This window comes from Neolamprologus brichardi, chromosome 10 (assembly GCF_056152115.1).
Source record: "Neolamprologus brichardi isolate AB-2024 chromosome 10, ASM5615211v1, whole genome shotgun sequence".
Classification (NCBI taxonomy): Eukaryota; Metazoa; Chordata; class Actinopteri; order Cichliformes; family Cichlidae; genus Neolamprologus; species Neolamprologus brichardi.
The window spans coordinates 32,024,023-32,036,635 of record NC_142113.1 but is presented as its reverse complement, the minus strand read 5'-3'; the positions used below and the strand labels follow the sequence as shown (position 1 = coordinate 32,036,635).

The 12,613-nt window shown below is 41.4% G+C and overlaps 1 protein-coding gene across 1 annotated transcript in view; it reads right to left on the bottom strand.

Moving 5' to 3' along the window:
• The window catches only part of LOC102786526 (rho GTPase-activating protein 7), a 118,136-nt gene extending 105,781 nt beyond the window's left edge, over positions 1–12,355 (bottom strand). The window contains exon 1 of the mRNA XM_087847531.1: positions 12,119–12,355. Within this exon, the coding sequence (XP_087703657.1) occupies positions 12,119–12,239 (121 nt within the window). The 5' untranslated portion in view covers positions 12,240–12,355. The remainder of the gene's footprint in view (positions 1–12,118) is intronic.
• Between the last annotated feature and the right edge of the window lie 258 nt (positions 12,356–12,613).

Below are 12,613 nucleotides of genomic sequence, written 5' to 3'. Positions count from 1 at the left end.
CAAGTTTGTTTTCTGGGTTAAATAGAAAAACCTTTTTTGTTGGACTTTAACCTGCATCTGACTTTCCTTTACTTCTCAGTCCAACACAAGCAGTGGGACCCTGGATGTTTGATCTGCTTTCTAATAATTATCAATCGGTATTAGGACCTTTAAAAGTTTACCAAAAGGCACTTTGTCAAGTTTTCTCCATTCAAAACAACCAGCTGACCATCTTTTCTTGATGTTTAGTCTTGATTGAAAAATAGTTAGGTGATGATGGAGACACAAACTGGCCTCTTAACTATGTAAGACCCACAAAGCAGTCGACTGGCTTCTCTAGCTTTGTCAGAATTTTTGCTTTAACTTTAACTGCTCTATGTTTGATACCTCATGCATTAAAAATATGGTTGCAGTGTTGAGTTTGCAGCAGTACTGTGTTATTATGACAGCAGCATTCGAGTGATTTGTCATTTCTGAGAGATAAAGCAAAGCAACAAAAACACCAAAAGGTTGAGCACAGATGGAAGGGAACATTTCATTTAATCTCTCGACACTGAAATCTGTGGCAGGAAAATGGGGAAAATACCAGCTGTGCTACCTCCAGGAATGCTGGTACCACCTTACAGCAGCGCACATTTTAGCCCTTAAAATATCCCAGAAGGGAAGAAACAGGTCACAGGATGTGATGACAGGTGAATTATAGGGTTAGAGAAAACATTCATCTGAAATATTCAGACTACTGGTTCCAAATTGTGGGTTTTCAATTGAATAATTAATCTTAATCATGTTTCAGTGTTTAAAAAGCTGGTTAAAGAGGTTTGAGCACTGTAATCATCGAACTTTGAAAACGTGGCTTTTAATGGGAACAGGTTTTTCTTCACGGTGCGGAAACAGAGTGAAGAGTTTTTGATCCTATCGACTAAACTCAAGCTGAAGTTGTGAGAGGCTGCAAACGAGAGAGAGTGGTTTTTGATTAAAGGCAGTACACAACATGTCAAGGTCATTGCTATGATGATTTTTAGTTTTTATAAGACTGACATACGAATTCAGGGCAGTAAATCTGAACGTTGAATCTCTTCATTAGGAGCCAGACTGCAGCTACCTAAAATACTGCGAGGATGTTTTTATTGAGTTTTCTAGCTTCCAGTTGCTCATTCATTTGATTTTTATTAGGTCCTAATAGAAATCAGAGTGGTGCAATCAGACCGGTGCATACTGTTTTCAGGGAAATTACTTAATTTTGGAATTTAACCGCAGTCAAGCTGCTACTTGATGCGAGCGTTGATGGACGTAACGCATGAAAATTTCATTCCTCTGCATCCAACATGGGATGAATATGAATGGGCTCATGAAGCAATAAGTAACTAAACCACGGCGCTTGCTGCCACGCTGAGCCGTCCTCCTCCCTAATGCAGAGCCGAGCGACTGAAAAATCGTCCATCGTTGCTGCTTTTTTGAGTCAAAAGTAAACTCCCAACTCTTGAATGTCCTGCTTTTTCTTCACCGACTCATCAGTCATTCATTGGACTAACTTAAAGGTTTAAAAACACAAAGCTCTCTGTGATTGGCCCTGAAACCATTAGGTTTAACTCACAGAAGAAGATGCGGTCGATGGCGGTGTTAACAGGCTCCCTGAATAGCTCCGCAAACTCGACCACTTTGTTGCCTCTCCTGACATTTTCTTTTCAGCTTCAAGTCGAAAGTCCATCATTCTCATTCTGAACAGGAAGACCTGCCTCCTCCTTATTCTCATCTTCCCCCACATGAAGATTGCATCTTCATAAATCAAACAATTTCTGATAAAAATGATTCGGAGGGCTTCATACGTTAAAATATTCATGAACTGTGAGGGGAAAATTGCAGATGGGAAACCTATCAGTAAATAAGACAATTTTCAAATATTCTCTTTGTGGATGTTGGAGTCGAGAAACCTGAAATCTGAATCCTTTACTCTTTTATTCCAGCTGGAGTTTTTGTGCCCCCGCTGCACATCTGGAAAGGTTTTTTAAGTGTAGCGTAGCCTCCATCTGAATGGCAAAAAGCCCATTGAACACACACAGACGCAGCTCGGTACTCTCCAGAGTCCGTCGTGTGAATGCAGCCGGAGTGACGGCAAACAGAGGAAAGAGGAGAAGAGCGGAGGCAGCACACGGAGAGGAAAAGAGCAAAGCAGAGCAAGGGAAAGGAAAAAAGACGGAGTGAAGGAAGGCGTTGAGGATGAGGTAATACCACTGATGAAACCCAGGCAGCGATGACGACAGACATCCGATGCGTTTATGAAAGCGAACAATCTCAAAGAGATTTCTTTGTCTCTGTGGTGAGCATAGCTCTTCCCTGACACAGCTGCAGCTAAGACTTCTCACTACTTTGACTTCACCCTCATACTCCATGCACCTAACAGTGTACACACCAAGCAGCTACCTGAATGCAAAGCATTAGAAATATAAAGCTTATTAAGGATAACATCAAATAAATGGCACTCGTTAAGTCCCTGTGTTTTCCACAACAGGGACATAATGACCCATAATCTGCAGAGAGCGTTGACCTACTACAGCTGCATCCACACGGGGAGTAATTTGCTTCGTTCTCGTCATTTTGAACCTGATAGTCGGTCACAAGTGGAGATTTTGGGCTCTGGTTGCCTAGGCAATGTCATATGTCAATCACTGGTATCCTGCACTCTCACTGGTAGGTGCATACAAAATTATACGTGCAAACATGAAATTGACATCTTGCCCCACAAATATCAGCAATGTTTGGACAGCTAGCGAAGTTTAGCTACTTGGCATATACTGGTCTCCTACATGCTAGCTAGCTACACTGCTATAATTAGGCTGATATAAACACATTAGGAAAGGAACAACTTAAGGTCACGATTAAATTGTTCCAAAAAATAAAAAGTTAATGCTGAAGGTCTGAAAATGGACCAAATTCATGCACATCTTCAGCACGATATTAGTTACAAATATGTTGATTACTCACTATGAAAAAGCTTTTAAAAGTCCACAGTGAAATCTCAGTGAGGTTGTCGGCCGTAGCTACACTGTGGGGTTTTTAAAGTTCATATATGTGTTGCACATGACAAGAGTCAACACAAAAAGCTGGAGAGAACAAGAGTCATGGTTGAAAATAAAGGAGACAGAGAACTGCAGCATGTTGCAGAGAGCGTCTTATCAAACGTTGACGACGCTCGGTCAGGCAGATTGTAAAGATTGTAATAAAGGAGCGTCAAAACGCAGACGCCAAAAACCACCTTCAATGTAAATGTGAGACGCTGGCAGCCTCATTCTTTTTTCTTGGTTTCTTAAATGTATCAACAGGTGCGCTAAACCTTAGTGAAGTGGTTTGCCCCCTGGTGGGCTGTGAAGGTACTGCAGGTGGGTCGCAGTAATAACAGAAATTCAGTTTGAAATGAAGGATGTGCAGTTGCATTTATATAAACGTGTGCATTTATTTTAATATAAACGTGAATTCAGACTGGTAATAGAAGTGGTCAGTTTGTGATGCCGCTCATTACTCTGACCTAAATTTACTGATCTAATACTGTTGTTTGCTTCCCCGTGGTGGGTCACACACACTGGCCTTAAAACAGCCTACGTTGTTTATAATTTTGGAATAACGTTTTTTAAGTTAAATAAACTCTCATTCATGTTGATTAGATGTAGATTTAAGATTCAGTGGGCCGTGTGGGATTTTCAGGTTTTTGTGTGGGTCGCAGCACTCTTGATTTTAAGAATGGCTGCTGGAGATCAAACAGGATGCAAACTGATAAATCATTAAGCTTTTTTTGTCTCTTTTCTTTAAAATAATGATTCAGTGTGTGATGCCCCAAAGACCTGCGTGAACTTAGATGACAACAGCTCCGGGTTGAGCCGGGAGGGCACGGACCTCGTCGAGGGTAAGGACTGATTTGTGTCCACTGTTTTGTGTGTCAGCAGTGCTGCCATGACTGAGCCTTCAAACTGTGGGAGAGTACAGCGTGTTTGTTATTTCTTTGTCTCCTGTGTTTTAAACCCTGCAGTTCGTTCCATCACACACGCTCTTCCTCACATCCTGCCGCCGCTCAGAGACAGATGATGAAACACACATGTCCTTTTTCTGCAGTCATGCTGCTCCTTTTGCCCCAAAACAGATCCATTTACCACACAAGCTGCAAAAAACAAAACTCTGTGTGTGTGTGTGTGTGTGTCTGAAAGCTGATTATAAAGAGTGTGTGTCGCCCTGTGTGTGTTATCCTCTTACTGTCAAGCCTGCAGAGACATGAAGGGGAAGTTTGTGTTTTGTTTCGGTGTGTGCGTGTCACCCAGGTTCTCACCCCAGTTTTCCCCACTCGGCTGTTTAGTTTGGCCCGTCTCTGATCGCAGAACAAACACCAGCCTTCACATCGATTCCCCCATCACTTTTGGCTCAGAGCCTCGGTGACTCTCTGCTTTCTCTTTTTCAGTTTTAATCATCTTTATCCTCAAGAACCACTTCATTATGCAAGGCTATTTAACTGTAAAATCACTGTATAATTTGCTGTCTGTTTATGCAAATGGAGAGCAGAAGCTTCTACGGCTTCATCGGAAAGAAGAAAATGCAAGGACGGAAATTTACGCTGTTTTGTGATTATTTTTTTCTCCATCAATACAGCTCTACTGGTGGCAAATTGATCCCAAAGTGAGCAAGCCAAAATTAAAAGAACGCTTTGTGGGGAGAATTAGTAATCCATCAAGCATTTCTCACGTCTGTCTTCAAACACTGATTAAGCCGCCCACAGTGAAAACATGGAAATGACGACAAAACCTAAACGCTCAACTGGACCTTTTAGAATTGTCCTTATTTTCTGTCATATACAAATAAAAAAAACCCCACCCAAAACAAATATACAAATAATACGTCCTCTAAACAGCAGCTTTACACAATTTTTTTACACTTTTGGATCTCTATGATGTCATAGAGAGCCAAAATTTCACCAAATCTAAAGCAAAGCGTTTTGTGTGGTGCTGTATGTAATTAGGGTGTCTCAAATGATGCGAACATGGCAAATGAACATTTGTTCAAGTGAAAATATTTCAGCTTTGGCAAAATTTAGGTAAGATGGAAAAAAGGAAGCTTGCTAATTTTGCTTGGCAGGAAAATTAGCATAATTTATTAGCATAATAATTATGCTAATTTTGCCATAACTTGGCAAAATTAGCAAATTAGCAAAATTAGTCGGACTAACTTAAATCTAATTGACATTGAATTGAATTAAAGTGATTGGTGTGTGGACAGATCTAGTCTATAGGCAGTAGTCAGAACCTCAAATTCGTTAATTTGTGTTGCTGTGCCACCTTTTCCGTGTCCATCATTACAATTTTCACTCTTATATTTAGTGATTTACAATTTTAAAAGATGAAAAAGTTGAAATTTAGAGGTTGGAGGGTTTGGTGGAGGTGGGAGATATTATTAATCCAAGATATGTTCTCTGGTTAAGTTTAAGTAGTAAAAGCAACTGGATTAGGTTGAGCTAAATATAATGGTTTTGCCTAAAATACAACAGTTACTCATCATGTTCTTTTAATCATAATGTTTGCATAAAATACAGAAGATGAGCTGAATCCACACGATTATAAGAGGGTTTTTAAGCACTCAAATTCTCCAAGGACATGAATCTGCAGGCACCTGCACCTGTTGTGAATTTCTGGATATTCTCATGCTTTCATATCGGTGGAGAAGAGTTTACAGAAAGCTTATGACAGACTGTTTGGAGTCATGCTGCCTGCAAGGTTTCAATGGACAGCCATATTTGGGATTTGAATTATGACAAACACAGTTGTCACTCCTCAGGAGAGACACAAACCTGGTTCAGTTCAGTGACAGTTTGGTTATAAAAGAAGAGAATAACAATCACTTCCTGTCACTAGAGTAACAGCTTAAATATCATGTATGGATATCGAAATCTGTAGGGTTCAGTTCCCCTCAACAGTGTACAAACAACTCTTTTTGTGATGATACTAATGTGTGAATGTTAATCACAAATAGCATATTGCTTTTATGCATGTTAATAGTTGTTTTTTAGTGATTATTGGTTAAGCTTTATTGTCTGTGCTTATGAGACTGTAATAACACTCAGTACAAATTAGACTTTACTCTATGGCGCCTCTAAGAGCCTGTGGACTTATGTCTATGAATGACTCTAGACAAACGCTCCTCAGAAACCCAAACGTAACAATAGCTAACATTAGCTGCAAGCACTAATGTCAGCTTAGAAATGGAGTTCAGTAACCATTAACATCACTAAATGACTAGTTTACAGCGCTCCAACACAAACAAAACATACTGACAAACAAACAAAACCTCTAAATTGACGTGTTGTTAGATAGAAACAATGAGGTTAGCAGCTATATGCTACACTGGGTACCAAACAGCTTATTCATGTTAGCAGATAAGCTAACATTAGCCAGTTCTATCTGGAGCCTGTCAAACCAAATGGAAATGTAGCTATTGGAGGATTACTATAAGTGACATCAGCGGGGTAATCGATTCATGAAGGGGTTTGTTTGTTTTACGAAATCAAATCTAACCCTGAGCCATGTTTCTTTCTAACTCATGCTAGCTAACACTAGAACACCTGCTAATACAAACATTTAGCTAGTTAGCTCAAAAGCTAACTAGCTAAGCTAATAATTTTCAAATTATTTTATGAATGTTACACACTTTTGTCTGCTCTATAGTGTGGCTAAATGTTTGGCAGCTGGCTAGTAAGTGATGAGTGGAAGTGTCAGTTAGCTAGCTGTTTGTAACATTAAATGACATTACTTTTAAGTATTTTTTGTGAGTAATAATATTTTAATAAACCACATTTTTGGTAGCAACATTTAATTGTTTCATGTCTATCCTCAGCTGCTCAACAGTTTAAATAAAAAACAAAACAAACAAAACAAAACGTAGCCAAAACAAACAAACAAAAATAAAATCTAAATGTATTCTTGCTGCCTTTCAAAGGGTTGGTTCAAAGACAGGGACCAGTCAGATTCCATCTTCACTGACTTTAATATCACTAAAGATGGCAGTAAGTTGCTAAGTATCTCAAAATGACAATAATATATGGTTACTCTACAATCAGTTTGAAATCAAATGGGTTGCATTCACACTCTGATTCACTAATTCACACACATTTTTTACTTTTAGAGTCCAGATGGAGCCCTTACAGTTTTGAAACAGAAATTGTGCTTCAGTTGCTGAAGGATGATGATTTATCAGTGCAATGACATTGGTGCTAAGGAGCCTTGCATTTTTACATTTGGCAACCAGTTGAGTTAAGTCCTCTATAGCAAAGAGACACATCGCAGTCATTGGTCTGTGTTGGCAATCAGGCTGTAGATATTTGTAATGTTTGACAGTCTTTCTGAGAGCAATTGAAAGTTTCCTCTCCTTCTTGATTGAAAGTGGTTGCCAACAGGTTGAGGGTGTTGCACCACCATAAAAAAACAAAAAAACGATACAGTCACCAGGCAAACTCAGATTTTCTCTCTCATCACCAGAAGGCTGCTGTCTTATGTTCATATACCCTATGACTGAGCCATTACCCAAACTTCTTGTAGCTGCTTTTCTCTCAGCTGTGTGTGAATGTGTGTGCTACAGGGATCTGAACCAAAGCATTACATAATCTCTCCCTCAGCCAATCAGTGAGCACAACCCTTCTAACGTCATTTGTTGATCTGATCCAGAAACGCACACACTGATGTAAGTGTACACACAGCTGGAGCCTGGTATCTGTTCTCACTAGAAAACCCAAACCAGCTGTCAGAACACACAGACACACACACAGACACACACACACACACACTGGTGTTAATACGCATCACTAGGATTACTCAACTTTCACGTTCATTTGAAGACCTGCAGGTAGCTCTTGCAGCGTTGTCATTAAAAGCTTCTGAGCTCAGAAACCGGCCTCGTCCTCTGCAGCCTGCTGATCTGTAACATATCGAACTCCCCGCTGTTTGGATCAACACACCCTCTGTTTCATTTCTCCACGTCTTCCAAAATGAGGCCACAGTTACATGTTATGACAGGAGACCGGGGTCAATGGGAATGTGTGTATATTTCAATCTTGTGTGTTTCTGATTAATGTGGCAGTTCTGTGGCGCCACATTAATGTGGTGTTCAGATTCAGGAAAACTCACACAATATGTGTTTTAGTAGAGGCAAGCTAATTGTTTCAATCACTTGTCTCTGATTTTGCACAAAAGTTAGAATTGCACAGTTACGGAGCCCGGCGAGGGACATGGGAGACAAAAAATCAAGATGAACTTTTGCATGATCTCGCAAAATACACTGCATCCTTCGCAGGTCCCATTTGAAGGCTGAGTCGGTGTATCCTTCGTGACCCAACCTATCCCAGAATTCATAGCGCGGCCCAGCCAAGTAATTTCTAACAATGGCGGCAGCTACTTAGTTTTAACCTTACGCTTTCTGGGTCACAAATAAATGTTGAAGCTATTTTCAGGCGTATCTGCTCGGTTTATCAAGACATCACATATTTGTTAAAGTGCTCAGATGTTTTCGGAGACGTCTGTGACCCACCAGCTCGAAGCTAACTTTAGGTCGAGGCCCAATACAGCCGGGGGGAACTTCGACCTCCCGATCGTCTTCGAGCTGGCGACCTCTGAAGGATGCGGCAAAAACGTTTGCGCAAAAGTTCATCTTAATTATTTTTCCCTTGCGAGGCTCTGTACAAAGTCACAATGAGGACATGTATAAAAAACCAATCAGGGCTCCAAAGCACGCCCACATGAAAGTGTTCTTTCCAAATGCTACGGACAAAATTTAAATAACGCTAACAATGGATCAGTTTGAAGAATTTGTGATCCTCAAAAGCATTTCCATTTTTTGCTCCTATTGAAAAAAAATCTTTTTGAGCCAGTATGAATATAATCCTGTGAAACCAACATATGAAAACTGCTTCACGGTTTCACTTTTCTACCATTCGCTTTGATAGAAAAGTGTCAGCCTGGTGCTGCTGTGAAAGCTTAGAAAGAAACAGCTGGTACTTTTATTTTGGTGGAGTTTCCTTCTCACAAAGACATCCCTGGGTTACCATTGTTTATAAAATACCATTAAGACATAATGAAAAGCTACATTTCCTGCTTCCTTCACAGAGCGCAGATCTACATGTTTGATTCAGAAGAGTTTTACGACTGTCTTTTGGCTCTTTCTGACACACAACCTCTGGATAGAATCGAACCAGCAACCCTCTGTTTGTCCAGGTAATGTTTAAACCACTACACTATTGAGAGTAATGAGCACCAATGAAAAGAGAAACATCCAACGATTATGCAGAAAGCATCAAAATCTCTGTAGGCTATGAGACCAGAGCTTAAATTAAATGCTGTGAGTACATAAAGCATACGCGACAGGTCGGAATTAATTAGTATGTGAAAATAACTGCACAACAGCCCAGAAAGAAATACAAAAATAACCAAAATAGGACAGGAAATGACCAAAAGTGAAATGATATACTATCATCAAAGACGAATAACAACAAAAGGCAGAAAATTACTGAAGGGTGGAATAAAAATGTCCACGGAAAACACTGCAAACAGATGTCAAATCACCAGCAGGACTCACAAAACACCTGCTGGACACAAAAAGACACAACTGCATGAGCTGCTTTGTCTTTTCTGCAGCGTGGAGGTCTTGCCCGGAGGAGCTCGGTTTCATAATCCATCCATATGCACACAGCAGAAAATATTATTCCATTCTCAACTTCTCACTTTAGCACTGAAAGTCCTTTGAAGCTCTCTTTTTTGCCAGCGCTGGTATTTCACAGCATCCTGCTTTACATTCACATTTACACCTGAGAGTGGAGCACACAGGGCGCAGCAGGTGGAGGCGAAGAGTCACGCTCGGGGGTCACCTTGACATTTTCCCAGCTACTTCAGTGAATTAACCTTTTAGTCACAGGCTCACCTAACAAGCCCACACACAAACGGCCTCCGGGAAAATAAGACCGACCCAGCTTCGGCTCGACCACGTGAGATTTTCTCCGCGGGCTCACGGATCCGTTAAAACCTGCTTTGTGTTAAGAGCGCTGAAATGCTGCCCCTGACCTCTCAGGTGGAGAGAGAGCTTTCAAGTTCTCACTGCGGACGCCACGCTGGGATTCCTCGAAAACCGAGAGCTCCGTTTAGCACCCCGAGTATCACCCGGCGAGTTTGCCTAGCAGCGCGGGAAAACACTCAGCTTCGATGAGACGTGAAACCACAATCAGTCACAGCTGCAGCTCGCATGCTAGTGGCTTCATGGGACTGTCTATGATGGGCAGCAGGAAGCAGCAGCTGACCACCATGTTATGATACGGTCTGTGGATTTTATTATTCATAGCTTTTAAAGGCAAAGGTGTAGATTTCATGATGCCAGCATTTAGCACACATGCGTTTGAAAATGATAACCAGCGGGACAACGATGCTTCAGATCTTCAGATCTTTAGTCCCAGAAATACACTTCTGCCATAATCTGATTCAAATTCACCAGCATGCTGGAAATAAAGTGTCAGTTGCTCAAAATTCACACGTAGTGTCTCTGCATGAACCAAACAGAAATAATTGAAATACCTCGATTGAAGACACCAGCAAAGTTACTCGAAGATGAGGAAAAGCCAGAGCTAACTAACTTACAACGCCTTCTGTACCATACATTCTTGCAGCTCTTGCTTAAATTTATGGTGTGCATATTATCTGTTATTGCAATTTGCAAAACTCGTGCACAATTTTAGTTTAACTTTTCTTTAACGAACCTTGTTTTGTCATCTAGAAAGAGATTTTTCCTGGCTTACGATAACAGATTGGCTGTTCAGCTACAACCGAGGAGTTCTTCAGTTGTAGTTATCACAGTATCCAAACCTGAAGCCGGGGCATCAGGTGAGGACTGAGATAACCAACCAGCTCAACAGTCTCTTGTTGTTGTGTTGTGCACCATGAATTCATCCTCCAATGTGATATCCCGAGTTTTACTCGATGTTGCCTACACGGACAGTCTTCACTCACAGTCTGGACCACTCACCAGGTTTGTGTCCCCGCAACGTCATCCTCCAAAATAAAAAACAAGGTAAAGAATCCACGACACAGAAATGCATGAGCAAAGGAAACCAACAGGACTTTGCACCCATAAAGACAATATTTGATGAGTCTCGACACCTCAGTTCATATCACCAAAGACGAGTTTGATGAACACTAGAATACTTTTCAGGGTTTTTCCAAAGGTAGCTGCACGAGCAGAGACCAACCTCCCCAACGTCTGATGCAAATCCAGTCACTTTCTATTATCAGCAGGCCTGAAACCACTCAGCTGACAAAAGAGCTTCAAAGACAGCTCCTAGCAGGCTTTCTTTGGGTAAAGAGTGAACAGACTGACCTAAAAACACCAACTAGTCCAGACAGGTGTATGAGAAGGTGACTGAGTGTGGGTTTGGCCAAATGCCAGTCAGGTAAGGCTTTCTGATCACATCTCCCATCAAACTGGGTTCTGACTCACTTCAGCATCGCCTCTGCAAATGAAGAGTGTGTGAATCACAACTCCTTCAGAGATGCAGAGAATTTCCAGAAACATCTGCAGATGTCTCTGTTTTCACATGGTGATTCGTGGTCTGGACTGATAAAGGCCAGTGCTGCTGACTGTTCCCCACACACTCTTCCACAGCGAGCTGAAACCATCGCCATCGCCTCCTGGGAGGCTCCTTTTATACCCACTCATTCTCCTGACTTGTTGCCAGTGAACTTCAGTGAAAAGCAGCAGGTTCCACCAGGTGTTTTATGCTTTTAAGCATGAAACTTTCACTCTTTTGCTCCTAATCCAACTTTTTTGAAATACATTCCTTGCTTTGAATTCAAGATGAGCAGAAAAACAATGACATTGCTTATTTAAAACTTTGCGATTGGACTCTAGGGTTCAGTTGATTTGCAAACCACTGCATTTTGATTTAATTCACCTTCTGCACAGCATCTCAACTGGAAACAGACGAGTGATTTTAACTATACCTCCCTTCCCTAATATCAGTTTCCTTCACCATGCTGAGTTGCACAAAACACTTTCACCAAAACACTTCTGCAACCTTGCATAAACTGCTTTTTTCCAGCTAAATAATCTTCACCCGCATCGAATCCCAACTCACCCCACAGCCGCCTCTCCCTCACACCCCTCCAGAAGACATCCCAAGCCTTGTTGGTGGAGTCTTTGACATGCTCGCTGAAAGATCTCCGCAGCTGAGATTTTACCGTCGTGTGCTGAGCCATATTCCACACGTTCGACAGTCACATATTCCCAGTGAGAAACCTGTGTTTCTGGACAGTTTCTAATCCACGCGGGCAGCGTTCACTCTGTCACGGCTCATGCGGAGGGTGTGCTTCACTTAAGAGTTCAGCAAAGTAAGGAAGGAGGAGGAGGAGGAGGTAGGAGAGGAGGCAGGGGGGGCTGACACTTGATGCAAAAAGTCTGCATGCAATTTGTGAAACAGCACAGCCCTTTCCCTCCCTACAGCTCCACACTCAGAAAGTTAAGTGTGTGGGTACATCTATCTTTGTGAGAGCCAAATTCATAAAGTCAGGATGTTTGGGACGGTCCAAACTTTGGGACGAGCCTTCAAAGGGTGTTTTGAGAGTTAAGAATT